At 63.9% G+C, this 27,699-nt stretch overlaps 1 protein-coding gene across 4 annotated transcripts; it reads left to right on the top strand.

Annotated features, from left to right (window-relative positions):
• The first annotated feature begins 1,715 nt into the window (after positions 1-1,715).
• Positions 1,716-27,654, top strand: ITGB4 (integrin subunit beta 4). 4 transcript variants are annotated; one of them, XM_036338897.1, is made up of 41 exons: positions 1,716-1,864; positions 4,649-4,737; positions 5,671-5,753; positions 5,931-6,032; positions 6,165-6,369; positions 6,775-6,871; positions 6,995-7,166; positions 8,028-8,291; positions 8,626-8,715; positions 8,965-9,087; positions 9,475-9,639; positions 9,788-9,864; positions 10,153-10,355; positions 11,661-11,764; positions 11,884-11,982; positions 12,155-12,284; positions 13,075-13,197; positions 13,280-13,386; positions 14,143-14,176; positions 14,351-14,542; positions 14,786-14,889; positions 15,166-15,224; positions 15,307-15,330; positions 16,116-16,264; positions 16,355-16,534; positions 17,456-17,604; positions 19,270-19,474; positions 20,136-20,293; positions 20,625-20,805; positions 20,943-21,080; positions 22,447-22,629; positions 22,713-22,844; positions 23,856-24,050; positions 24,447-24,677; positions 25,081-25,239; positions 25,631-25,780; positions 26,210-26,398; positions 26,504-26,659; positions 26,742-26,906; positions 26,996-27,106; positions 27,211-27,654. In XM_036338897.1, the coding sequence occupies exons 2-41, from the start codon at positions 4,659-4,661 to the stop codon at positions 27,348-27,350; spliced, it is 5,607 nt and encodes a 1,868-aa protein (XP_036194790.1). In that variant the 5' UTR covers positions 1,716-1,864; positions 4,649-4,658; the 3' UTR covers positions 27,351-27,654. The 4 variants fall into 4 exon arrangements, with proteins under 4 accessions (XP_036194790.1, XP_036194792.1, XP_036194791.1 ...); XM_036338899.1 differs by lacking the exon at positions 23,856-24,050; XM_036338898.1 differs by lacking the exon at positions 25,081-25,239.
• The last annotated feature ends 45 nt before the right edge of the window (positions 27,655-27,699 follow it).

Here is a 27,699-nt window from a genome sequence, read left to right as displayed (position 1 = left end):
GTGGCCCCTACATGCCGGCCTCACTCTGGCCCTACGGCTGCCGAATGAGACAGCCAGGTTTTATTTCTTGTCAAATGAACATAGAATACAGTTATTCTTAACCCTTTGGGGCCAGTAACCTATCTGGGAATACAAGTCAACTAAGGGCCCTCTCCCCAGCCAGGCACATCCCCTAGCCCAGTGGTCGGCAAACTCATTAGTCAACAGAGCCAAGTATCAGTACAACGATTGAAATTTCTTTTGAGAGCCAAATTTTTTAAACTTAAACTCTATAGGTAGGTACATTGTTATTAACTTAATTAGGGTACTCCTAAGGCTAAGGAAGAGCCACACTCAAGGGGCCAAAGAGCCGCATGTGGCTCTCGAGCCAGTTTGCCAACCACTGCCCTATACCACATACCCCTGGAGTTTTGCACATGATCTCAGATGGTTCACAGACAAGCACCCCCAAGGTCCGCACACAGACCCCAGGTAATGACCCTCCAGACCCCCAGAAACCCAAGGAACTGGGGGCTGGTCTTAGGCCTGAGCACCGCCACCAAACGGGCGCTCCCTCCACAGTGCGCCCAGCCAGGAGCCAGCCTCGGCAGCCGTGCAGAGCAGCTCTCAAAAGAGGACTGGGCCGGGCGGCTGAGCAGTGGCTCCCAGCTGCTCCCACAATCACTGACCGACAGGAGCCCTGAGGCTCAGGGAGGCCTCTAGCAAAGCCGTTGGGCCCAGCCAGCCTTGATGGGGCGCTGCACCTGCCGGCGCCGTGCAAGGAGCAGGGACAGAAGGATGTGCTGAGCGCTCCATCCTCAGGGGTCACAGTCCCGTGGAGAAGAGAGACCTCAGAACAGGTCCTTTCCGACCAGTGTGGTGGCCTGAAGCTGCACCGTGGGGGCCGGGGCTGCCAGGGATCCTGTTGAATGGCACTGTCGGCAGGTGGGGCTGGAGAAATAGACCGATGGGGTCCAGGGCAACTTAGGAGGCTCCAGCTGACACCGGTTTATCAGCAGCCCCGGAGAGATTGCACTGTGCAGCATGGGCAGAGGGGAGGGCAGGGCGGAGGGGCAGGTGTGTGAACCAGCGTGTTAAGAACAACTACAGCGACTGGACTGCCCTCCCTGCGGGTGGGTGCTGGCTCCTGATGGTTGTGATTCACAAGGGAAGGAGGTTTGAGTGGTTTGCCTGCGGGCACTCGGTCCGAGCTGATCGCCCTCTGGACACACGTGGGGGCCGGGCGGGTGGGGAGCACGGGGGGCGGGGGGAGAACCTAGTGAATGGCAGACCTGGCTCGGGGCAGTTTCTGGGCCCATCCCTGCGCTGGCACCGGAGAGGGGGGGAGGTGGTGCCCGCGCTCATTGCCGTCGGGCGGTGCGGAGGCTCCCCGCCCAGGGTCTGGAGAAGGGACCTGGAGGACGGACGATGGCCATCCGGGCATGGGGCTAAGAGGCCACCCCGAGCACAGGGCAGCTCGGCCACCAAGTCTGGAGCCCGGAAAGGTGGAGAGGCGCTGCGCCCGCCCCGGGGCAGGACTGGAGCGAGCGGAGGTGGCTCCTCCCCTGTCCGTGCCGCCGTCGGTCCGGTAGCTGGGCCGGCGCCTCGCCTCGCCCCGCAGTCTTTTCCGGAGGGGCGGGCCCGGCTGCGCCCCAGCTCCTGCCCCGACAGGTGTGCGCCGCGTGCAGGAATGCGCCCAGCCTGACTCACCAGCGCCTCCTTCCTACCTGCCGCGCCTCATAAAGCGGTCCCTCCCTGCCCTGCTCCCGCCCCCACGCAGCCCGCCCTCCGGACCGTCCAGCTCCCGAGCGCCCGCGCCCAGCCGCCCGGCCGCCAGCCGCCAGCCGCGGAGCCCAGCGCGGGGAGGGCGCGAATCTGCGCCCAGGTAGGTGCAGCCTCCCGCCCGGCAGGGGCAGGGGCAGGAGTCCAGGGCGGAGGGCAGTCAGGGGTCGCCGGGAGGCACCCCGCCCGCCCCTCGGGGTTCCCAGGCCGACAGGGCTCTGCCGGTTCTGAGACCTGGACGGGAGAAGGGGGGACCCCCGAGCCTGGGCCGGCGCAGGGGAGTGGGGTGGGAGCGCTGGCTGGCTTTTGTTTCCCAGCTCTTCCCCTTCCTGGAGTCTGGCCGGCGCTGGCCCCTCTGCCCATGCTGCACAGGGCAAGTGCCCAGCCCGCCAGGTTGCCCTGGGGGCAGAGGCACTAGGGCGGCGGGGGGGGGGGGGCGCGGAGGGCTGGAGGATGCACTTGGCCATCAGACCTCTGACTAGAGGAAGGGGCAGGGAGGGCATGGGTGTCGGGTGGGTGTGCGGGAGACACGGGCAGAGCACGGCAGGCCGCCCGCTGGGCTCCTCCAGGGTTTGCAGAGAAGGTGGAAGAGCCACGCAGAGGCCAAGGCGCTCGCTGCTGGGCAGGGCAGGGCCTGTGGGGGGCACCGTCCCGCTGGGGCCTGGGGAGTCCCTGACGCTCCTCTTGGCCAAGCACACGCCCGCCTTCCTCCAGGAAGCTCCCAGACCGCCGGCAGCAGCCCTGGGGTGGCGCCCGGCACTGTGGCCGCCCCCGGTGCCGGCCGCGGCCCACCTGCTTGGCCCACCTGTGGGTGGCCCTCTGGTGTGGCTCTGGTGGCTTCCTAGGGCGGTGGCTGGGCTCCTACTCCTACTTGTGGCTTTGCCACACCCTGAGCCCGAGGCCTGGGCACCCGTGGCACCGTTGTTGCTGCCTCCAACCGAGCTGGCAGTGAGGGCTGAGGCCTCCCTCCTGGGGGCGGAGGGGAGAGGGAGGCATTTGAGGCAGCAGGAAAGGGATGCCCGTCTCCTTCACCCCGATTTCCACGGAGGGGCCAGGAAATGGGAACGTGGGAGGGGCAGCGCCGTGGTGGGCAGTGCTCGTGCTGAGTGGTCCCATGGGTGGGAGGAGGGTGGTGTGGGGAGCTCTGAGCCTCCGCCCCTTGGGTCGCGGCGTGTGTCCATGCACATGTCCTCTCTGCGGACGGTCTGGGTGTGTGCAGGGTGACACCCGTCGGGGTGGCAGTCCCATATTCTCAGGACCTGGCTGGTACATGGGGGGTCGGGGGGGCCTAGAGAGGGCCCCGCCCAGCCCGCCATAGCCACACCCTCTGATAAGCCCACCACCCTAACTTTTATGTGAAACCTCATTGTTTTTCATGTTGACAACTACTTTTAAAACTTTATGGACACAAGTTGAGTCAAACAAAACGCTCAAGTGCACGACTAGCCTCCTAACCCCATGTTATAGCCTCGGAGGAGGAGCCGAGGTCAAATGGGGGTCCCCTCCAGGCTCCCCCTGCTGGCTGAGGGGAGGGGCAGCCCAGCGACCTGTGTCTTGTCTCCTCATCTGGGAGATGCACCCCCGCTGGGTCCCTGTGCCAGGTACCTGCCGCCATGCCCCAGCCGTGTGCACGGGAGGGTGAGAGCCTGCTGGGCCCTTCAGCACCCACACCTGCATGTGTAATGGCGCCCCAGGGCCCCCCGAGCTCGCAGCCTGGACTGTGTGGCATGTGGGTGTGGTGCCAACACCCTGAGGCTGCAGGGAAGTCATTTCCCTCAAGGAGCAGGACCGGCTCCGCCCATGGGGTGTTGGAGCTGCTGGGGGCCTCCTGGGGCCACGTGCATTGGAGGGAGAAAGGCCATGCCTGCCCCTCCCGGCCTGCCCAGCACTGTGGGCGCCTCAGCCCTCCAGAGCCGGCCCTGCCCCACGAGGCCAGGACAAGAAAGGACCCAAGGAGTGGGGGCCAGTGGGCAATTTTTTTATTGATTTTAGAGAAAGAGGAAGGAAGGGAGAGAGCTCAAGAGATTGATTTGTTGTTCCACTTACTGATGCATTCTTTGGTTGCTTCTTGTACGTGCCCTGACCGGGGATTCTAACCCACAACCTTGGTGTATCAGGACGAGGCTCTAAGTCTAACCGACCGAGCGACCCGCCGGGGATGAGGCCATGAGGCCAGGCTGCGTCCGCCCAGCTCTGCAGGCCTGGGCTCTGGCCAGCCCCCTCCCTTCCTGAGGCAGCGGACTGTGCCTGCCCGGGGGCCGCTGATGCATTGAGAAGCTTTAATACTGAACCAAGGCAGACAGGCTCCTGGGTGGCTGGCACAGTGTGTGTGTGTATATTGGGGGGCAGGCAGGGGTGCACTCTACCACCAAACGGTGTCAAAGGGTGAACTACTCAGAGGCCTCGCAAACTCAACTGCGGGGCAGGCCGAGGTGGGTGTGGGGCAGGGAACCCCACCCGTGAGGGGGGCAGCCCTTATGGAGCCCAGCTGAGGGCAGGGAGCCCCTCCTCCTCTCCGAGGCCCCAGATATCAGGAGGGACCCCTCTCCTCCTGGCTGCCCCACCCCCACAGAGGGAAGGGGGCCAGGGCGGAGAGGGGCAGGAGGGAAGAGCCAGGCCCTCCAGAGGCGGCCCCTGTTGGGGGACCCTGTCCCTGCCCAGCTTGAGCCAGGCCCACTGGGGTCTGAAAGGCAAAGTGAGAAGCAGCCCTGCCCTCCAGGGCCCAGCGCAGGGACCTGGCACCAGAGTAAGCTCAGAGCCCAGAGCCCCCAAAGGCAAGAGGGTGGGGCCCCGGTTCCGCCCTGAGCGGAGGGAATGGGAGGCCTGGCCTGTGCTGGGGACCCAGGGCTCTGCGTGGGCGCCGCCGTGAACTGCTGCTGTCGTACAGGAGGAAGAGGATGGCGGGGCCGCGGCCCAGCCCATGGACCAGGCTGCTGCTGGCAGCCCTGCTGAGCGTCAGCGTCCCTGGGGACATGGGTGAGTCCCGCATGCCCCTGTGGCACCCCTCTTGGTGAGGGCACCCCTTCCTGACACACCCTCACATGGGGCCTCTCAAGGGGCGTCTGGCCCAGATACCCACTCGGCCAGTCAACAAATGGCCCTCGGCCCACAGTGGGGGCTGCGGAGCCAGGAGTCCTGTGGCTCAAGAACAATCGGGGGAGGAGGGGAGGGGAGGGGAGGGGAGGGGAAGGGAAGGGGGGAGGAGGGGAGGGGAGGGGAAGGGAAGGGGGGAGGAGAGGGGAGGGAGAGAAGATGCCCACTCTGGGAATGGGGGCTCTGGCAGGATGTGCTGAGGCCTCGAATCCAGAGGAGAGACCGGTGACTCATCACCTGCTGTCCCCGTGCCAGCCCCTCCTCCCGTGAAATTTGAAATCTGGCCGGTGGGTGGTGGCCATGTTGATAGGGTGAAGTGGACCTTGGGCAATATTTACACCACAGGGAATGGCAGTCGCTGCTCCTGGCCAGCTCCATTGTTAAACAGTGACAACAGGCCATAGCCTGGGGCCCAGGAGACCACCCACTGGGCACACTGGGTGCACATAGTAGGTCTTCACTGTGGTTTTAACTGAATAGAACCAAAGGGAATCCCAGGAGTTTTAGCTCATTCATTTGCTAACAACCGACTGTGAGTCAGGCCTTGGGCTAAGCATTGGGGCGGGTGAGGGAGTGGCCAGGGTGTCCCCACCAGCAAACGGGCCAGCACCTCTCTCTTGGCTGCCACTGAGTCGCGTGGGAAGCGCCAGGCGTGAGCCCCGTTTCTAGCTGTACTCCCTGGGGCAGACCGCGCAGCCGCTGCCGCCTCCGTTTCCCCTCTGTGAACTGGGGAGAGACCCGCTCTCCCGTGCGGTGCAGTGGGGAGGGCCTGGTCTCGGGGAGGTCGGCTCAGTGGTCTGCCCGGTCCCCGCCCAGCCAACCGCTGCCGGAAGGCCCAGGTGAAGAGCTGCACCGAGTGCATCCGAGTGGACAAGGACTGCGCCTACTGCACCGACCAGGTGAGCCGCCGCCGGCCACCCGGGGCCCCTCCCGGCCACCCGCCACCCCGCGCTGGCCAAGTCCACACCGGCCTCCCGCCGGGCGGCTGTGGGAGAACGGGCGCGGGTCAGGAAACTCGGAGGGGACAAATCCGGGGGACGGGCCCTGCGCCCCCTGACCCGTCTCCTTCCGGCCAGACGTTCAAGGACCGGCGCTGCAACACGCAGGCGGAGCTGCTGGCCGCGGGCTGCCGGCTGGAGAGCGTGGTGGTCATGGAGAGCAGCTTCGAGATCACAGAGGTGCCGGGCGGGGGCAAGGGAGCTGGGGCCTCCATGCTCAAGGCGGCTGTGTGGGGTTCCCTGTCCCGGGCTGGGCGGAGAGGGACCATCAGCTCTCTGGAGTGACCCCCTCTGCCCCCTCCCCCGTCACAGGAGACCCAGATTGACACCACCCTGCGCCGCAGCCAGGTGTCCCCCCAGGCGCTGCAGGTCCTCCTGCGGCCTGGCGAGGAGCGGCACTTCGAGCTGGAGGTGTTCGAGCCGCTGGAGAGCCCCGTGGACCTGTACATCCTCATGGACTTCTCCAACTCCATGTCCGACGATCTGGACAACCTCAAGCAGATGGGGGAGCACCTGGGTACGGCCAGGCCAGCGTGGAGGACGGAGGGGCGGGGGAGGGGGGGCAGGTGCCTCACCCGGCCCGCTGGGCACCTGCTCAGAGGCCAGGGCTCAGGACAGCTGTCCCCACCCCACAAGGAAGGACAGGACACTAAAACCCTCCCCCCCCAGAACTCCCCACGTTCCCAGGGGAGCGTCCCCAGGGTCTGGGACTTAGAGAAGGCCGCCTTCTCCAGCCGGCCCCGTGCAGGGCTCTGGGACCCGAGGCCCATGGCCCTCGACTGTGACTAGGGACAAGGGCTCCTGGGAGCATCACTGTGTGTCCACCGAGGTCACCTCCTCTTCCCGAGCCAGCCCCGGCCCCCCGTGCTGATGTGGGGGCGCTGGGGCTCAGCTGCCCTCTCTGTTCCCTGTTGATGCTCAGCCCGGGTCCTCAGCCGGCTCACCAGCGACTACACTATTGGATTTGGCAAGTTTGTGGACAAAGTCAGCGTCCCCCAGACAGACATGAGGCCGGAGAAGTGAGTGGCCGAGGGGGCGGGAGTCCTGGCCTGAAATGAGCCCAGCGGGCGGCCTCCCAGAGAGGACGGGCGGGGGCGCATGTGGGCCTTCGCCCCTGACCCTCTCCCTCCCCCTGTGCCCAGGCTGAAGGAGCCCTGGCCCCACAGCGACGCCCCCTTCTCCTTCAAGAACGTCATCAGCCTGACGGACGACGTGACCGAGTTCCGGAGGAAGCTGCAGCAAGAGCGCATCTCGGGCAACCTGGACGCCCCGGAAGGCGGCTTCGACGCCATCCTGCAGACAGCCGTGTGCACGGTGCGTGCCAGGGAGGGGCTGCGCCTGGGAGAGGGCAGTGCTGCTCCGGTGCCAGCCGAGGCCCCGCGTCCCGAGCTGCTCTGGGCGGCCCTCAGTTACAATGAGGCTTCAGATGTGCCGGGAGCCACAGCCCCTCGCCCTGAGCCTTGGCCGGCGAGGCAGACATGCGTCCCGGATCTCCGGAACCTTCCGTGCCCTGATGCCAGCCTCCCACCCAATCTCCTCCCTCGTGCCAGTCTCCCAGGACCCACGGGCTGCCCCGTCTCCAGCAGTGCTGGGCCGCCGAAGAAGGCACTTTGTTTTGTGTGCACGTCAATTTTTTCCCATTTTGAAAATAATATACCCACTTACTAGACAGTTTGGAAAACAAAGAGAAGTACCCCATGGTCACCACGGTCGGACGGCGGCCACGGTGTCCCTCATCCTTATTTCCTGTGGTTGGAGTCGGTGCCCTGCTCATCTGAAACTTGCTTTTTTTCACTTGGCGCATCTTCTCTTTTGTAATCGTTTCCAAACTCGTCCCATCTGTCGTCTAACCAAGCGCCATCGCTGCTGGGCCTCTTGTAACCGGCCCTGTTCATTTAATGTTGTGTGGGGTACCTTTTCCTGTGCAGTTAAAACGTTCTGGAGGGTGGCTAAGACCTTGGGGGACATTCGGATGGCCCTGGGGCCGATCTTGTGTGGCGCCCACGGCGTGCGCAGACCCGCACCCATTTCCTGGCACTGGTTCTGTCTTCCATGTCGTCACTCATTCGTGATGACGGCTGCTGTTCGTCCTGTGGCCTCGCCGGGCCCCGCATGGGGACCCACGTTCACCGTCGCACACGACAACGCAGTGACTGCCCTCCTTGCTCTCCCCAGAGGGACATCGGCTGGCGCCCTGACAGCACCCACCTGCTGGTGTTCTCCACCGAGTCCGCCTTCCACTATGAGGCCGACGGTGCCAACGTGCTGGCTGGCATCTTGAAGCGAAATGACGAGGAGTGCCACCTGGACGCCACAGGCACCTACACCCAGTACAAGACACAGGACTACCCGTCTGTGCCCACCCTGGTGCGCCTGCTGGCCAAACACAACATTATCCCCATCTTCGCCGTCACCAACTACTCCTACAGCTACTACGAGGTGTGTGTGGGGGCTAGTGGGGGTGGGGGGTGGCCTGGGGCCTCACCGGCTGAGAAAGGGGCGGGTGGGGGTCCATGGATCTTCTCAGACCTCTCTCCTCTCTCTCCGTCTCTCGTCCCTCCCTTCACCCCTTACTTCCACCCCAACCAGCCAGCACCTCCAGGGTGTGCCCTGGTGGGACAGGGAGGTCATGTGCCCACCCTCCCCCAGGCAGGAGGGGCTAAGAGGTCCGACTCTGGATGCGCCGGCAGGTTTCAGGCCTCAGTGATCCCATCTGCAAAGTGGGCATAACCCTGAGCTGTTACTGAGCTGGGGCCTGGCTTTCTCTCCGCAGAAGCTGCACAAGTACTTCCCCGTGTCCTCGCTGGGCGTGCTGCAGGAAGACTCATCCAACATCGTGGAACTGCTGCAGGAGGCCTTCAACGTGAGGCGCGGCGCCCGCCCGAGGCCGGGTCCCTCCGGGCGGGGCTGGGGGGAGGCCGGCCGAGTGGGCAAAGGGTGTCCCCAGTCAGGGTGGAGAAACAGGACAGGCCAGTGAGGCAGGGTCCCCGGGGAGCCCACCGAGCCCTGCCACCCTGACGCCACCCCAGTCCCCACACAGGGGCAGAGCACAGCCAGGCCCGAGGGGTGGGCCCAGGCTCCCCCAGGCCCCTGACCCCTGGCCTTCCTTTAGCGCATTCACTCCAACCTGGACATCCGGGCCCTGGACAGCCCCCGCGGCCTGCGGACAGAGGTCACCTCCAAGATGTTCCAGAAGACGGAGACAGGGTCCTTTCACATCCGGCGAGGAGAAGTGGTACGTTTTCACGGGGCCCCGGGGCGGGAGGGCGGGCACAGCCCCTGCGAGGGAGTCAGCCTGAGCAGAGGTCAAGGACGTGGCCTCTGGAGCCAGACAGGCCCGGGTTCGAAGGTCCCGGGTCAGCCCCTCGGATGAGCTGGGCGCCTCCCGCGCTTGTCTGTGGCCTCCTCGGCACAGCGGGGTCCGCCTGCACGGAGCTCAGACGGCTGCTCAGACCGCGAACGGGCCAAAGGAGGAGGCTCAGTGCTGGTGTCCGTGACTGTTCTCGGCCCCGAGGGAGGGCAGGCAGGGAGCTGGGGGCCAGGACCCAGGCACATCCCGAAGCTTGAGGCCCACGGGCCTTCAGACACGGGCCTGCCTTGGCTGACAGCAGGGTCCCTGCAGGGCACCTACCAAGTTCAGCTTCGGGCCATCGAGGACGTGGACGGGACGCACGTGTGCCAGCTGCCAGAACATGACAGGAAGGGCAACATCCACCTGAAGCCCTCCTTCTCCGACGGCCTCCGGATGGACGTGGGCATCGTCTGTGACCTGTGCGCCTGCGAGCTGGTACGGCCGTGCCCGGGCGGGAGGGAGCGGCAGAGCCGGCTGCCCTGCGCCCTGCGCCCCGCACCCTGTGGCCACGTCCCCCTCGAGGGGCGCCCTGAGGGGCAGAGGCAGCAGGAGTGTCCAGTGTCCCTATGTGTTTTCATTCTAGCAAAAAGAGGTGGGCTCACCCCAGTGCAGCGGCAACGGAGACTTCATGTGCGGACACTGTGTGTGCTACGAGGGCTGGTGAGTGTGCAGCGCCCAGCATGCCAGCGGGCCCTCACCCTGGGCCCCCGTCTGTGCCTGACTAGGAGAGGGCACCCGGTTGTTAGGTGCGGCCCGTTCAAAGCACTTTGAGCTACTTAGGATGCAGGTGGAAAGACGTGCAAGAATCAGGACAACGGGCCTTCAGGGCACGGGAGCTGGGGGCTGGGGGCAGTCTACTCAGAGCCTCAGTTTTCTCATCTGTAAAATGGGAGGGTAAAAGGCCCAGCCTGGTCCCCGGCTGTGGGAAGTGACTGGCTCCTCCCTCAGGAGTGGCAAGACCTGCAGCTGCTCCACGGGCTCCCTGAGTGACATCCAGCCCTGCCTGCGGGAGGGAGAGGACAAGCCATGCTCCGGGCGCGGCGAGTGCCAGTGCGGGCGCTGCGTGTGCTACGGCGAAGGCCGCTACGAGGGCCAGTTCTGCGAGTACGACAACTTCCAGTGCCCACGCACCTCCGGGTTCCTCTGCAACGGTGAGCTCAGCAGCCGCGGTGGCCGGTGCCGGTGGCCCGGGTGCCAGCCCCTGCCCTGCCCTGCCGCTCCCCCATCAGGACAGGTTGTGAGAGCCAGGCTGAGAGTCCGAATCCCAAGTTCGGGCCCAGCCCTCCTCCGGCTCCCTGAGTGCCTCCTCCCCCAAGTCCAGCACCAGCCTGGACCTCTACCCCCTCTACGAACTCGATGCCCAAGGCCGGTGCGACGTTCCCCTTGTGTTTGAGACCCCCACTCCCCTGAGGTCCCCCGTCCGTGCCCACCTCGCTCAGAGATGCTACATTTCTACGGGCACGCCTGGAGTGACAGCCTCCGCAGCCCCACGCTGCCCAGCCGGGCGGGGTCACAGAGCCCAGATAGGTGCCACGTGGAAGGACGGAATGAAAATCCACTCGTCACATTCTTACTAAGCCCCAACTGTACGCCTGCCGCCGAGGGTGGAGCCCCAGCTCTCCTACCCTTTCGTCCATTCCTGCTGTTGCCCGACATCTCTCTTCTCCCGCCGTCCATCCCAGAGAGCGTTCAGGGAAACGAAGGGGGCAACAGTTCATCTGGAAGACAGAGCTGGGAGGGAGGAGGGGAGGGGGGCGCTGCAGGGAAGGAGGCAAGGCCAGAGCGCAAGGTGAGCCCAGGTCTAGTCTAGTCCAAATGCCTTCCTTCTTTAATATCTATACACACACATATATTTTTAAAGTATATTTTTTAAATATTCTTATTGATTTCAGAGAGGAACGAGAAGAAGAGAGAGAGACAGAAACATCAGCGATGAGAGAGAATCATTGATCGGCTGCCTCCTGCACAGGCTGGACTTCATCCTGAGGGCAAAGGAGTGGCCCTGGAGGTTTTGTTTTCACTCTCTAGCTGTTTGTGTGTTAACCTTGTGGCCTGGCACCTTGCTCAGCCCACTAATGAGCCCTAATAATTTATCTGTGCTCTCTTGATATTTTGTGACAGGTTCCTGACACTTGGAAGTAATGACAGTTTTATTTCTCACTGCCCAATACTGATATGTTTTATTTCCTTTTCTTACCTGATTGCATTGGCCAAGACTCAATAGAGGTTCTTAAACAGGGGAGCCACACGATTGCATTTGTGTTTTGGGGTGGTCACTCTGGCTGCAGAGTGGAAAGTGGAAGGTGGGATGGAGGGGAACAGATGGAGGGAAGATTTTTGAAGAAAGTGAGGAAAAGAGGGCTCTACCCCTGAGCTCAGCTCCCCCAGGCCCTCCCCGGCAGGTGGGCAGCCAGGACTGCAGGTATGAATGGGCTCTCCCCGCCTCCTCTCTGCAGACCGGGGACGCTGCTCCATGGGCCGGTGTGAGTGCGAGCCTGGCTGGACAGGCTTGAGCTGTGACTGCCCTCTCAGCAATGCCACCTGCATCGACAGCAATGGGGTAGGCCTGGGCCTGGGGCAGGCAGTGTGGGGCGGCAGAGGGGGGTCCGGTCAGGACCACCCACCCTCTCGGGCAGGGATGGGGTGCAGAGGGCTCACCGGTGCCTCCTCTCGCCTCAGGGCATCTGCAATGGGCGTGGCCGCTGCGAGTGTGGCCGGTGCCACTGCGACCAGGGGTCCCTCTACACAGACACCACCTGCGAGATCAACTACTCGGCGGTGAGGCCAGGATGGCTGGGGGGTGGGTGTGGGGACCCTGGGCACAGGGCAGGGTTGGGCAGGAGGGGCTGAGCCTGGTGCTGTGGGAGCCGGGCGAGGGTGCGAGGCTGGAGGAGGGGGCCCGGCAGAGGCCTGCCCGGCACAGTGTTCACCGGCCCCTCCCTCCCACCAGGTCCGCCTGGGCCTCTGTGAGGACCTGCGCTCCTGCGTGCAGTGCCAGGCCTGGGGCACGGGTGAGAAGAGGGGGCGCACCTGCGAGGAGTGCAGCTTCAAGGTCAAGATGGTGGATGAGCTGAAGAACGGTAAGGGGCAGGGGCCGAGGATCGGGGGTGCCGAGAGCCTAGGCCGAGGCCTTCAGTGGGGTAGGAGGTGTCACTTATCTGGACAGGGGTACCGAGCTAGGCAGAGGCCTCCTAATCTAAATGGAGGCTGCGCAGCCCTAGCTGGTTTGGCTCAGTGGATAGAGCGTCACCTGTGGCCTTGAAGGGTCCCAGGTTCGATTCCGGTCAAGGGCACATGCCCTGGTTGCGAGCTCGATCCCCCGTGTGGGGCGTGCAGGAGGTGGCCAATCAATGCTTCTCTCTCATCATTGACGTTTCTCTCTCTCCCTCTCCCTTCCTCTCGGGAAGCAATTAGAATATATTTAAATATATATATAAAACTGAGGCTGAGGCTGCCCAGTCCAGATAAGGGCTCCAGACCTGGGAGGGGTCACGGCATCCAGGCAGGAGGCACATAGACCCGGGCCACGGGCACAGCTGATTAGGGACCAAGAGTGTGGGGAGGGGGCACCGGCTTGGGCAGGGGCGTGAGCACAGCAGGGGCGCGTACCAGGCCATGCGGGGCCACAGCGCCCTCTCCTCTGGGTCAGACACATTCCCAGAAGCCCAGCCCCCAGGGGAGGCTCCGGATGGGGAGGTGGGGGTGCAGATTTGCAGACTTTGATGCTCCTGGTCAGGGCAGGGCCCCATCTCTGTGAAGGAACTGGAGTTCTTCCCCAGGAAGATCCCTCTGGCCCGGGGGGCGGGGGCCCTGGGGGGGGGGGCGGGCCCTGGAGGCCGAGGGGTGCCTGCTGACTGCCTGTGGGTGCAGCGGAGGAGGTGGTGGAGCACTGCTCCTTCCGGGACGAGGAGGACGACTGTAACTACAGCTACACCGTGGAGGGCGATGGCACGCCCGGGCCCAACAGCACCGTCCTGGTGCACAGGAAGAAGGGTGAGCTGGCGCCCGGCCGCCGGGGGTGGGGGGCCCGTCAGACCGCGTCCAGGGATGAGCACCACCTTCCTCCTCCTCCTAGACTGCCCTCCCGGCTCCTTCTGGTGGCTCATCCCCCTGCTCATCTTCCTCCTGCTGCTCCTGGCGCTGCTGCTGCTGCTCTGCTGGAAGTACTGTGCCTGCTGCAAGGTGACCCCCCCCCCCCCGCCCCGGGTCCCCACCAGTCCCCCCCGCCCCAGGGTCGTCGTAGCTGTCAGAGGCCAGGGGAAGCCACATCTTCTGCCCAGCTCTCGTGCCCTCCCCCACCCCGCCCCCAGTCCCTCGGCTCTGCCCACATCAGCGCCTGGATGTCTGGGAGCACCTGCCCTGGGGTCAGCCACCTGCAAAGGGTCCGGGAGCCCACAGCCCTCCCACCGGGAGCTGGCAGTCGCATTGCGACAACAGACAAGAGGCAGGAAAGCGTGGAGGGCGGCACAGCCCGGGAGACTGGGCTGTTGGGGCAGAGGCAACCCTCCGTAGGAACCTCCAGGGCTGTGGGGTATTAGTGTGAGTTACAGAGAGAGAGTTCTGTGACCAAACACGTCTGAGCTCTCAGGACCCTGCAGGACTCCTCAGCGCCTTTGGTCCACTGGATGCAGAGTGAAACCATAAGAGGGGAATGAACTCAGTGCCTCCCAAATGGGTTTGATTATAGAGCCTTTACTTTACAGAGGATCTTGCAAGGCCGGGGTCCCCTGGCACACACTTTGGGAACTCTCTGCCCCATCACCCTCTGTACCACCCTCTGTGCCCCACACAGAGGCTCTAGATCCCTGCCGCTATCCCGGGGTCTGGGGGAGGCACTGTGGCCCTCTGGACCACGGCTGCGGGAGGGTGGGGCAGTGGCCAGAGGGGTTGACTGGCTGGCCGCTATCCCAGCCCTCATCCCTACCCCTTGTCCCCTAGGCCTGCCTGGCCCTTCTCCCCTGCTGCAACCGAGGTACGGGCCTGGCGTCAACAGGGGCGGCGGGGGGGCTCTGACCACTCTTTGCCCAGCGGGGAGGGGGGTGGGGGGGAAAGGGCCGAGTCCGGAACAGGGGAGGGAGGCCCTGGGCGGCACCTGAGGGGGGGGGGGGACCAGGCGAGGGGCCTCACGCCGGAGCCTGTCCCGAAGGCCACATCGTGGGCTTCAAGGAGGACCACTACATGCTGCGGGAGAGCCTGATGGCCTCGGACCACCTGGACACGCCCATGCTGCGCAACGGCAACTTCAAGGGCATCGACAGGGTCCGCTGGAAGGTCACCAACAACGTGCAGCGGCCGGGCTTTGCCACCCACGCTGCCAGCACCAACCCCACGGAGCTGGGTGAGGGCCCGGGCTGGGTGCGGCGCTCTTGGCGGTGGCCTTGGCGCCGGGGGCGCGTTCACTGCCGTTCCGGGTCCAGGATCCCGCCATTCCCGTTTCTCTGAGTGTTGGGTGCGGGCACGGGCCTGGCCACCTTCTGCCCTTCGCGATGGCGCTACAGGCTCCGGCCGCCAGCCAGCCAGTTGGGGGCTGCCGTGGTGCCCGCCGTGCAGGGAGCTAACGGCTCCTCCCTCTCGCCCCCAGTGCCCTACGGGCTGTCCCTGCGCCTCGCCCGCCTCTGCACCGAGAACCTGCTGAAGCCTGACACCCGGGAATGTGGCCAGCTGCGCCAGGAGGTGGAGGAGAACGTAAGGGCAGCGGCCGCTCCGGGCCTGGGCGCGACCTGGTGGGGGGAGAGCGCTGGGCAAGCGCCGTGGGACCTGGATGTTCCCGTGGGACAGGGGCCTCCTTGGACATGCGCCTGGAGTGGAGTCTCCTGGGACCTGTTCCCTCTGAGCGGTTCCTGGCAGGGATGAGGCCATGGGCGTGCCCACGGGGGGGGGGGGGGGGCAGCCAGCCCGGGCAGGTCCTCTGGGAACTGTGTGCCCCGGGGCCCCAGCCTCATGCCCGCCCTTGCCTGGCAGCTGAACGAGGTGTACAGACAGATCGCAGGCTCGCACAAGCTCCAGCAGACCAAGTTCCGGTGCGTCCTGCCCTGGGTACGTGGGGTGGGGGCGGGAGCTGCCCCAAGCCCACCTGGCTCACGTCCCCTCTTGTTCCCACAGGCAGCAGCCCAACGCCGGGAAAAAGTGAGTTGAAGACTCGGGTGGAATAGCCCCACCCCCCGCCCCATTTCCATCCCGTATGTCTGTCATGCGGTAGGACCTTCATTCGAGAAATATTGACATGAGCCCTACTATGAGCCAGCCCTGTACAGACAGGTAGACCAAGGGGTCCACTCAGGACCAGGGTGGCCCCCTGCAAACCGAGGCTAAAAGAGGTTCAGTAACTTGCCTGAGGTTACCTGGCTGTTAAGAAATAGGGCCAGGCCCTAGCCAGTTTGGCCCAGTGGATAGATCATCGGCCTGCAGACCAAAGGGTCCCAGGTTCGATTCCGGTCAAGGGCACGTACCTCGGTTGCAGGCTCCTTCCTAGCCTGGGCCCTGGTCAGGGCGCGTACAGGAGGCAATCGATGTGCTTCTCTTACATCGATATTTCTCTCTGTCTTTCCCTCTCTCTTCCACTCTCTCTAAAAATCAGTGGAAAAATATCCTCGAATGAGGATTGAAAAAAAAAGAAAGAAGGAAGGAAGGAAATAGGGTCAGGATTCGAACCCAGGCTTTAGCGCCTACACCCTCAGCGTCGTTGCTGCCTGCATCTCCTGGGCGAGAAGAGCCCATTTCACAGAGGAGGTCACCGAGGCTCGGGGAGGCACAGGGCTCGGCTGAGGCTGCGGGGTGCGGGGTGGGGCCAGCATGGGCCTGGTTCTGAAGAACCTGCACTGTTTTGCTGCCCCACATCTTGCCCCTTGATGACAGGGACAAGAGCCACCTCCTGGCCAGCCTGACCCCTTTCCGCCTGACCCCTCCCCCAGGCAGGACCACACCATTGTGGACACGGTGCTGATGGCTCCCCGCTCGGCCAAGCAGGCCCTGCTGAAGCTGACGGAGAAGCAGGTGGCGCAGCGGGCCTTCCACGAGCTCAAGGTGGCCCCGGGGTACTACACCCTCACTGCGGACCAGGGTAAGCGGGCAGCGCCCCCCCACCCCCCGCGGCTCAGTGTCACCTCCCACCCCGTGTGGCCCCACCTCTGACCGCCCCCACCCCCCCCAGACGCCCGGGGCATGGTGGAGTTCCAGGAGGGCGTGGAGCTGGTGGACGTCCGGGTGCCCCTCTTCATCCGGCCGGAGGACGACGATGAGAAGCAGCTGCTGGTGGAGGCCCTCAATGTGCCCATGGGCACCGCCACCCTCGGCCGCCGCCTGGTGAACATCACCATCATCAAGGAGCAAGGTCGGTCAGCGTGGGGGGAGCAAGGTCAGTCAGCATGGGGGGAGCAAGGAGGAAAAGGGGAGCCTGGGGCCCTAGCTGGTGTGGCTCAGTGGATAGAGCGTCGGCCTGTGGACTGAAGGGTCCCGAGTTCGATTCCGATCAAGGGCACAGGCCTGGGTTGAAGGCTCGATCCCCAGTGGGGGGCATGCAGGAGGCAGCCGATCAATGATTCTCTCTCATCATTGATGTTTCTCTCTCTCCCTCTCCCTTCTTCTCTGAAATCAATAAAAAATAAAATAAGAACGGGAGCTGGGGCCCTTGTATTCGAGTGGGAGTGGGTCCTGGCTGTGTGGCCTGGGCAGCTCACTTAACCTCTGTGAGCCTTGGTTTCGCCATCTGTAAAATGGGCTTCGGGCTTTTACACGGAGCGTGTGGCTGCACAGCTCCGCGCGGAGCTTCCATTACACTCACTCACGGTGCTGGGTCCGCCTGGAGCCATCCCACATCCCTCCCCTGCTCCCTCCCCTCCGGCCTCTGAACCAGGCCGTGGCCTGGACCTCCCTGAAATGCCAGGCCATCCGAGCAGGAAGGAGTGGGCCCCCTGTGCCCAGGCCAATCTAGAGGGTGGGCAAGGCTTCGCATCACGGACACCCAAGCTGCCCCCCTCCCTGCTCCTTGGACTCAGGGCCTCCCCTCCGTTGTGCCTCCACCCGGCCTCCTTTCTCTGCCCCGGCCCCTCCAGGATGTCTGTTGGACACTGTCCCAGCCCCTTCAACTTTTTCTGGAAAAATGGCCCATCCCTTTCCTCGGCCCTCCCCAGAGAGTGGTGGGGTGCGGGGTGACAGGCAGCCTCCTGGAGTCTGGGCTGGGTGGGGCCGGCGGGCGGGGGAGTGGAGAGGGGCCTGAGGTTTGGACCCTCTAACTCTGCCCGGCCCCTTGCAGCCAACGGGATAGTGTCCTTTGAGCAGCCTGAGTACCTGGTCAGCGGCGGGGAGCAAGTGGCCCGCATTCCCGTCGTCCGGCGCATCCTGGACAACGGCAAGTCCCAGGTCTCCTACCGCACACAGGACAACACGGCACAGGGCAACCGGGTAAGCCCCGCCCTGGGGCTGAGGGCACGTGGGGGTGTGGGGGGGGTGGGGTGGGGGGTGGGCATGGTGGCTGCCTGGGTCCCTGGACGCCTGTAGGTGGATGAGCATGGTTTGACTTGCAGGTTTGTTTGTTTGTGTTTCTGAGTTTACTGCCAACATTTAAAAACTAAAAATATTCCAATCAAAAATTAACTCAAAAAACAAAATCTAGTCTTACTGGGCCCACAGGGCCACTTGGCAAAGGCAGGGAGAATGCACTCAGCGGGTCCGGCAGCCCGGCCACACCCAAATCTTTTTATCGGGAGGAATGGTTTTCATTCCTGATTCAATGCTCCCAATAAAAATTCCAAAGGAGAATTTGTATGTCCAGAAATTTCACGGGATAGGCCGTAATATACAAGAGATTCCAGCTGTCCTGTTAGGCTTTTATAAAAATGCTTTTGGTATTTAGCAATTCAAAATTTTTTTATTATTATTTCCCATCTTTTTATTTTGAAAAACGTCAAACCTACTGAAAAATGGAAAGACTAATAAAATTAGCATATGTGTGCCCTTTAGATAGATCCACCAGCTGTTGCTATCTGCTTTCTCTTTCTGTACAGATCTAGGTACCCATGCATGATGTGGATACAGATGTAGGTACAGTTCCACATCTGTATGACTGTAGGGAGGAGGGAGAGAGGATTTGGCTTAGCTCTATGTGCTGAACCCTCCACAACTGTAGGTTTCATGGGGCCCTAAATACGCCTGCAGCACCTGCCATTCCTTCTGCAGAGCTACAACCTAATTACCACTTAAGAAACTTCCCATCATCTCGCACCTAATAATTAGTCCGTATTCGGAGCTCCCTGAGCTCACGAGGCCCAGTGCGTCCGTGATTGCCTCTCCCACTCCAGGAGGCGGAGAGCGGGCAGCGGCCGAGGCCGTGAGTCTTCAGGCCCCTTTAATCCAGAGCACTTCCCAGCTCTGTGTTCCCCGCCAGCCCAGGTCAACTGACTTGCCGGCGACTCCAGCTTTTCCTACACTCCCTGGGTTTTGTTGCACTTGGATGTGCCTGGTGGGCACGGTGGGCCTGACCGGCTGTGCCTGGAATTGAAATGTTGGTTTCGGAGCGCCACCTAGTGGTCCGATGTGAGCATTGCCGCCCCACCGTTTCCGTTGATTGACTCACGGCGCACACGTGGGGCGCTCAGGGAAGCTCTGGGGCACTGGGGGTGGGAAGCGGGAGCTGATAGAGGCGCCCCACCCAGCAGGCAGGGCCGGGGGGCTGGCAGGGTCCTAGACCTCAGAGCCACAGTGTGGGGGACCTGAAATCCCGGCTCCGCGGGATGAGCGCCTGCCTCTGGGGGGCTCGGATCTGCGGTGCATCCCTGTCCCTATGCCTTGGTTCAAATCCTGGCTCCCCCACAACTGCCTGTGTGAACTTGGGCACGTTTCTGCCCCTCTGTGGGCCTCAGTCCCTCCTCTATAAAATGGGGACAGTACTCTCTCTCTACCTCACGCTGCTGAGGATGAAATGAGCTAATATTTGTCCAGCGGCGCACAGGAGGTGCCCTATGAACCGAGCCACGTATGTCCACGTGGGACAGCCTGTGTGTGATGGGCCGCGGTGTCCCTGAGGTCGGGGTGGGGGTGTGGCCGGTCTGACCCCTTTCCCACTCCCAGGACTACATCCCCGCGGAGGGCGAGCTGCTGTTCCAGCCCGGGGAGACCTGGAAGGAGCTGCAGGTGAAGCTCCTGGAGCTGCAGGAGGTGGACTCGCTCCTGCGGAGCCGCCAGGTCCGCCGCTTCCACATCCAACTCAGCAACCCCAAGTTCGGGGCACGCCTGGGCCAGCCCCACTCGGCCACGGTCGTCATCGGGGACCGAGGTGGGCAGAGCCTGGGGTCCGTTTACGCAGGCGGTGAGGGGAGGCCGGGGCTCTCTCCACGAAGGCTGCCGGTCTCGGCGAGCAAAAACACAGGGCGCCCAGCCACACTTCCACTTCAGAGCCTCAGTCTGTCCCCTGCAGCGTTTAGGATAGTCCTACCCTGAGGAAAGCACTGGTTGCTTCTCTGAAATTCGAATGTGTCCAGGCTCCTGCATTTTATCTGGCCCCCGATGCTCACCGTGAACCCCAGGATTAGGCCCTCTGACTTCCGCTTTAGGGGTGAAAGGGTTAGTTCTGCTGGGTCCTCAGCCTCCTGGTATTTAACAATTCCAGAGGCGCTTGTGGGGAAAATGGGAGCGGAGAGAGGGTTCTTGGGAGGAGGAGCAGATGTCCTCATGGGAACCATTCCCTTGGCTGCCAGACGATCTCCCTCCTCCTCCTCCTTTCGCCAAAGACCCTCCTGGGTCCTCCACCCAGCTTGGCAGGATGCCCCCTGCGGCCCCGTGGGGGCACCGGTGGAGGGAGACTGCAGGGCAGGTGTCAGTCCATCACAGCTGGGTGTTGCACTGGGCCTCGTGCGCCCCCTGGTGGTGAGAGTGAGTTCCTGCTGTGTGAGGGGATATCCCAACTGGCTGCCCTGCCCTGGCTTCACCCACTACAGACGAACTGGACCTGACCTTCCAGAACCAGACCCAGTCTGCATTCCCAGTCTCCCACAGCGTCCTTGGCGCCCCACAGAACCCCAACGCCAAAGCCGCCGGCTCTCGGAAGATCCACTTCAACTGGCTGCCCCCTCCTGGCAAACCAACAGGGTACAGGGTAAGGCAGAGGGCCGATGAGGGAGGTGGATGGGGAGGTGGCTTCCCAGGGCCAGAGGGCCATGAGGGTGAGCGAGGGCATGTTGGCCCCAGTGGGCGGAGCCTCTGTGCCCAGGGAGCTTTCAGATATTTTCCCTCCTTCCTGGAACATGGCCCCTCCGTCCCCCAGGCGCCCCCCCTCCCCCAGCCCTGCTGTGTGAACCCGGCAGGTCACTCAATCTCTCCGATCCTTGGTGTCTGACGTGTGCCAAGGGGACAGTAGGGCAGGTCAATGGAGGTCCCAGCTGCTTGGCACTCGCACCTCCCCACTGACCAGCCCCTCCCCGGAGCAGGTGAGGTACTGGATCCAGGGGGACTCCGACTCGGAAGCCCACGTGCTGGAGAGCAAGGTGCCCTCGGTGGAGCTCACCAACCTGTACCCGTACTGCGACTACGAGATGAAGGTGTGCGCCTTCGGCACGCAGGGCGACGGCCCCTACAGCTCCCTGGTGTCCTGCCGCACCCACCAGGAAGGTGAGGCCTCGCCACGACCAGCCGTCCATCCCTGTGATACCCTGAAGCCTGTCTGCCCAGCCCTGCCCCCTACGTCTCAGATCTCCGCCCTCTTCTGCCACTGACGGCTCTCTTCCTGCCCCCCCCCACCCCCCCAGTACCCAACGAGCCAGGGCGTCTGGCTTTCAACGTCGTCTCCTCCACGGTGACCCAGCTGAGCTGGGCTGAGCCCTCCGAGACCAACGGCGAGATCACGGCCTACGAGGTCTGCTACGGCCTGGTCAACGAGGACAACCGTAAGGCCCCTCCTCCGCCCCCTCCTTCCGCCCCCGGGGTGGCAGCCGTGGAAGGGGAGGGGCCGAGAGTGGGAGGGAGGCCACATTGTCCTGCTCAGTGGATGAGCCCCGACATCTGGTCGCCTGAGGCGTCATTCAGTTTATGGTCTGGTTCAGGCCAGTTGCATTCAAAGGTCAGGCCCAGAAGCTTCCGGGACTGGAAGGCCGGAGGTTACACAGGTGCCCTGGGCTCACAGGCAGGGGGCCTTCCCGTACAGGTAACCAGAGCGGCTAGTTTTTACACCATTCTCTTGGGGGCAGAGTCGAGTTGCCAGACTTAGCAAATAACAACAGAGGACACCTTGAATTTCCGATAAAAGTTTTTTACTACATTTCACGCCACGTTTCTGGCGGCCCTAGGCCGGGGCACCTGGCAGAGCCAGTCTGGGAAGGGAGGCAAGTGTGGGCGATCCCTGCCAATCTTCGATGCGAAAGTATTGGAGGAAGTTGGTCCAAACCCTCACCTGGTACGGGGACCTCCTCCTCGCCTCGGGGTGGTCAGTCCCAGGATGGAGAGCTCGCCACCCCCTCTGACCTGTGGCCCCTGCGTGGGTCAGGCTCAGCCGCCTGGGTGGCCCACTGGGCAGAGGGCAGCGGGGTTGGTGGTGCTGGGCAGCGGGCTCGTGGCTCTGCCAGCCAGGCACACCTCGCACCACCTCCTCAGCATCCGCGTCACGTCCTTGGCTCATTCTGAGCTCACAGCACTTAGTCCAGGTCAGGAGGTCGCCTCTGACCCTGCCTCTCATCCCAGGGGTGACAGGCACCCCGACAGAAGCTCCTGGCGGGGGGTTTCAGCGCACGCTTCAGCTTGAATGTGGGGCCCAGCCCGAGGGCATCAGCACATGGTGCCCTCTCCCCTGCTCCCACCAGCTGAGAGGAGGCAAGGGGCTGGGCCCTGGAGTTAGAGACCCCCCCCCGCCCCCGCCCCCCCAGGCTGACGGGTCTTCGTCATAGTCCTTTGAGCCTAGTCCTTGGCTGGGGGTGGACACCAAGGGTATGAGGTGTCATTTTCCACAACCTCCTTTGGACCTTGTTGGAAACTGAGATGTTGGCTGGTCTCCCAGGAGCCTTGACCAATTAGTAGAGGTGACACTGGGGCCACCCTGAGTCTAGACCTGATGCTGCCACTTAGCTTAGTGATGAGCCCTTTGGAGTTGGCGACAGTCACACCTGGTGCTCAGGGGTTGGCACCCGCAGGGGTTCAGTACTGCTCACTCCCTGCCTGTCCCGGAGCCCCCCCGGGTGCCGTTCCTGTCCTGCGGTGTCAGAGGCAGGCGGGGGCCAGGCGGGACCTAGGCGACCCCTCTGAAGCACTCTCCCCGCCCAGGACCCATCGGGCCCATGAAGAAGGTGCTGGTGGACACCCCCAAGAAGCGGATGCTGCTCATTGAGAACCTGCGGGAGTCCCAGCCCTACCGTTACACGGTGAAGGCGCGCAACGGGGCGGGCTGGGGGCCCGAGCGGGAGGCCATCATCAACCTGGCCACCCAGCCCAAGCGGCCCATGTCCAGTGAGTGGGGGACGGGAGGCGGGGGAAGACGGGGGGCGCAGGAGGCCGAGACGGGGCTCTGGCTCACCCTCCCTCCCCTGCAGTCCCCATCATCCCCGACATCCCCATCGTGGACGCACAGGGCGGGGAAGACTATGAGGGCTTCCTCATGTACAGCGACGACGTCCTCCGCTCCCCATCGGGCAGCCAGAGGCCCAGTGTCTCCGACGACACAGGTGAGTAGGATCCCCGAGAGGAAGGTGGGGGTCCTGGGTAGAGGGTGGGGCCGTCACTAGTGTCCAGAGAGAACAAAGGGGCCCGTGACCTCTGGGCATGAAGTCAAACTCTCTCAGGTCAATAGTTTGACAGGGACAAGCCCACCGGCACAGGAGCAAACACGTGCACGTCTGTGCATGAGACAGGGAGACACCTGCTGGGGCAGACGTGCTCGACTCACGCCCGCGGGACCACACGGAAACACAGCTTTGCTGCTGAAAGGCTCACCAGCTGTGCCATGGGGTCAGGACCCCCGGGCGGCCTCCCAGGGGCAGGGCGGTGAGGGAGGAGGCAGGCGTGGCCAGGAGGCGTGGGCAGCCACTTGCCCTGTTCCTACTGCGGTGCAGAGCCCTCAGCTGGGATCCCCAGCTACACAGTTTGAGCTTCTGGCTCCACTGCAGGGATTCAGATAAATCACTTACGGTCTCTGTGCCTCAGTTTTCTGATCTGTGCAATGGGGTGCCCTCACACAATGCCACGAGTGCAAATCCTCCAGGACTGTATTTTTTTTCATCCCTGTCTATGCCTCAGGCCCCAGGGACCACATTCCTGCCCTGATCAGGCAGAGCTTGGGCTTAAGGAACTCAGCCTGGGCGTCTTGAGAGGGCTCAGGGTCTGGGGGCAAGAGGAGCCCCAGTTCAACTGCTACTGACCCTCCCCCCCAACATTTCGGCTTCGGGAACTGTCGCTCTCTCCATTATACAGAAGGGAAACTGAGGCTCAGAGCAGGGAGCCCTCACAGCTGGTGACAAAGCCAGGGCTTCCCCTGTCTCGGGCTGGCCGAGGGGTCTCTCCTTACCCGCTGCCCCCCAGGCTGCACTGGCGCATCGCAGGGCCTGCGCCTGGCGCCCCGTCCCTGCCGTGCACCCCCTCCCACCCCCACCTGGATCCCAAAGAGCCCGAGGACCGCTCCGCCGCCCGCACCCTCCCGCGCCGCCGGCGGTGCCAACGCGCCCTTCGTTGTTCCCAAGGCGGCCGCTGGAAGTTCGAGGCCCTGCTGGGGGAGGAGCTGGACCTGCGGCGCGTCACGTGGCGGCTGCCCCCGGAGGTCATCCCGCGCCTGTCCGCCAGCAGCGGGCGGTCCTCCGACGCCACCGAGCTGCCCCGCGGGCCCCCGGACGACAGCGCCGAAGGGGGCGCTGGGGGAGCCGTGGGGGAGGGCGGAGGTGACCGGCCAGCCCGACCCCGCACCCACCTGGGCTCGCTGCGGCCAGGCTGCCCACCAAGGCCAAGGCCCTGCCCCTGCCAGGGGCTGAGCGAGGGCTGGAGGCAGACCGTCCTCCCCCTCCCCCGGGAGCCGGAGCACCCCTAGGGCAGGCATTTGGGCAGCGCGGCTCCACTGGGTCAGCGGGGCTCAGCCTGTCCTAGTGGCACGGTGCCTGGCCGGGTGCCTGGCCGGAGAACGCGGGCTGCAGAAGCCCGTGTGGCCCCTTGGACTCCTCCAGGGACACCGGGCCTCTGTCCCTCGTGGGCCAAGGGGGGCCTCTAGTGGACAGGCAGTCCCGGAACGCCCAGGGCTCCCCGGTGCTGGCCTGCCCCGGTGACCCTGTTCTCCCCTGCAGAGCACCTGGTCAATGGACGGATGGACTTTGCCTTCCCGGGCAGCGCCAACTCCCTGCACAGGATGGCCACGACCAACGCCTCCTACGGCACCCACCTGAGCCCGCACCTGCCCCACCGCGTGCTGAGCACCTCCTCCACCCTCACCAGGGACTACCACTCGCTGACCCGCACGGAGCACTCGGGCACGCTGCCCAGGGACTACTCCACCCTCACCTCCCTCTCCTCGCAGAGTGAGTGCACCGCCAGCCCTGCCTCTCCCGCTGACCCCTCCTGTCTTTCTTTCTTTTTTAATATTTTATTTTAAATTTAAAAAAAATTTTAAATTGACCTTAGAGAAGGAGAGGGAGAAAGAGATAGAAACATCAATGATGAGAGAGAATCATTGATCGGCTGCCTCCTGCACACCCCACATTGGGAATCAAGCCCGCAACCTGGGCACGTGCCCTGACTGGGAATCAAACCATGACCTCCTGGTTCATAGGTTGATGCTCAACCACTGAGCCACGCCGGCCGGGCTGACCCCTCCTTTCTTCCGGCTCCTGGAGGTTTGGGCTGCCGGCCTGCTGTCCCCCCGCCCATCCTCCAACACACACATACTTCCTGCCCCCTCACTCCTGTTTTGTCCCACCCTAGGCCTCCCTCCCATCTGGGAAGACGGGAGGAGCAGGCTTCCGCTGTCTTGGACCTTGGGGTCCTGGAGTCGGGCTCAGATGAAGGGGTTCCCCCCTTCCAGGGACTCACCAGACTCTATAATCCTGGCTGCGCAGCCAGCAGCGCCCCCTTGGGACCCAGGTAGTCCAGCGTGGCCATCATGTCTCCACGGCTGTCCTGCTCCATCTGTCATCCACGCCATTGCAGTCACTGCCCATGACCCTGCATCCCCTCCACTCCATCCTCATCAGCGCTGATGCCTAACCGCCTCGCCTTCCCAGGGGTGCCGGGCTGGGGCAGGACGGGCCAGGCCAGCCGAGGGTGGGGGCTCACGGCGCTTGGCACAGGCAGGGCCCACACCCACCCTGAGGACAGGCGGGAGGTGCTGGGTGGCCTGGACAGGCTGTGGCCGGGTGAGCGAGCCACCTGGCCAGCAGTCACGTAGGTGCGACAGCTGAGGGAGGTCAGGAGCTGAACTTGGACTCCTGCCCAGGGACCCTGAGCCGGGCTGACTGTGGCCTCCTGTCTCCAGGTTCCCGCTTGGCCGCAGGTTTGCCCAACACCCCCACCCGTCTGGTGTTCTCAGCCCTGGGGCCCACGTCTCTGAAAGTGAGCTGGCAAGAGCCGCAGTGCGAGCGGGCGCTGCAGGGCTACAGCGTGGAGTACCAGCTGCTGAACGGCGGTGAGGCCCGGCCACATGTGACACCAGGGGCACTCGGCTGTGGCTGGAACCCACCACCCAGCCTGAGAGGGTCTCACTTCCATGCCCCGCACGGTGCCCTTCTGGGCCCTCAACCACTTCCCGGGGGCTCCCCAGGTTACTCCCGGGGCAAGATGTTGCCTAACGAGGCCTCATTGGCCCCAGAACCCAGGCCCTCTGCTGGCCTAGATGCCTTTGTGGGAACCGACAAATTCCCAGCAGCACGACCTGGACCATAGGAGTTCAGGCCCCCTCTTTCCTTGTGTGGTGGCAACCTGACCCATGAGACCATAGCAGGCTGGCCCCAACCAGCTGCTCCGGGGTGGATGCTGGCCAGGTCTTGGCAGCAGCCCGGGGGGAGGACCAGGCCAGGAATAGGAATAAAGCTGCTCCCACCCCACCCCACTCCAGGTGAGCTGTATCGGATCAACATCCCCAACCCCGGGCAGACTTCCGTGGTGGTGGAAGACCTTCTGCCCAACCACTCCTATGTGTTCCGCGTGCGGGCCCAGAGCCAGGAAGGCTGGGGCCCGGAGCGCGAGGGTGTCATCACCATTGAGTCGCAGGTGCACCCTCAGAGCCCGCTGTTACCCCTGCCAGGTGAGCTGCTCCCCCTCCATCCCCCCCCCTCGGCTGCCCCCTCCTCCATACCTGCTTCTACAGATGTGCTAGATCCACACTTCACCTCTCCCTCTGCTGCCCCAGGCTCCGCCTTCACCCTGAGCACGCCCAGCGCCCCGGGCCCACTGGTGTTCACGGCCCTGAGCCCAGACTCGCTGCAGCTGAGCTGGGAGCGGCCGCGCAGGCCTGACGGAGACATCCTGGGCTACATGGTCACGTGTGAGATGGCCCACGGAGGAGGTGCTGCCCGCCCCAGGGTCAAGGGTGGCCAAGGGATGGTGGAGAGGGAGCCACGGAGGCTAAAGGCTTCTCCCCGGCCCAGAGCCAGCCATTACATTCCAGGTGGATGGCGACAGCACTGAGAGCAGGCTGACGGTGCCAGGCCTTCGGGAGAACGTGCCCTACAAGTTCAAGGTGCAGGCCAGGACCACTCAGGGCTTCGGGCCGGAGCGTGAGGGTATCATCACCATTGAGTCCCAGGACGGAGGTAGGGCACCTTGTCCCTTCGCACCCCCATCCTTTCTCTGACCGCACCTTGTGGCACCATCCCCTGAGGGGCTCGTCTGTCCACTCCAGGCCCCTTCCCACAGCTGGGTGGCCTCTCGGGGCTCTACCAGCACCCACTGCCAGGCGAGTACAGCAGCATCACCACCACCCACACCGGCACCGCCGAGCCCTTCCTGCTGGGTGAGTGGCCGGGTGGGGGCCCCAGGCTCTCCTGGGGGAGACAGAGCTAACAGACAAAGAGGGCAGGGAGCTAGACAGGTCGCTCAAAACCTCTTCCCCTGCAGACGGACTGACCCTGGGGCCCCGGGGTCTGGAGGCAGGCGGCTCCCTCACCCGGCATGTGACCCAGGAGTTTGTGAGCCAGACGCTGACCACCAGTGGGACCCTCAGCAGCCAGGTCGACCAGCAGTTCTTCCAGACCTGAGCTCCCCGCCGCGACCAGGCGTCCTTGAACCTGGGCCCCCACTGCCCGCCCCCCTCCCCGGTGCTGCCCCAGCTACACCATCCTTGGACCCCTGGTGGCCCCACCCACCCGCATGCTGATCACAGGACCAGTGCCTCTGGGGGTAGGTGCCCTCTGGGGGGCATGTAGGAGGCAGAGGTCCCAGAAGGCCCTTCTGGCTGCCCCACCCCCATCCCACCCAAGCGCATTTGTAACCAAAGAGCCGGGACCAGCATGACAAGCACCCAGCTTTGTTCTGCACTTAATAAAAGAGTTTGCTACCGTGTGGCTCCGCCCTGCCCAGTCTTCCGGGGCCTGCCCAGAGCCGGGG

Source organism: Myotis myotis, unplaced genomic scaffold (genome assembly GCF_014108235.1).
Source record: "Myotis myotis isolate mMyoMyo1 unplaced genomic scaffold, mMyoMyo1.p scaffold_m19_p_17, whole genome shotgun sequence".
NCBI classification, from domain to species: Eukaryota; Metazoa; Chordata; class Mammalia; order Chiroptera; family Vespertilionidae; genus Myotis; species Myotis myotis.
The sequence above is the reverse complement of the archived record's forward strand: the minus strand, read 5'-3'. Positions and strand labels throughout refer to the sequence as shown.

Bases quoted from the DNA above. Each gene is read 5' to 3' on its own strand.
- ITGB4 (XM_036338897.1), top strand. From the start codon at position 4,659: ATGGCGGGGCCGCGGCCCAGCCCATGGACCAGGCTGCTGCTGGCAGCC. The intron at 20,806-20,942 runs GTGAGGCCTCGC...CCACCCCCCCAG, and splicing joins CTGCCGCACCCACCAGGAAG to TACCCAACGAGCCAGGGCGT. The intron at 21,081-22,446 runs GTAAGGCCCCTC...CTCCCCGCCCAG, and splicing joins CCTGGTCAACGAGGACAACC to GACCCATCGGGCCCATGAAG.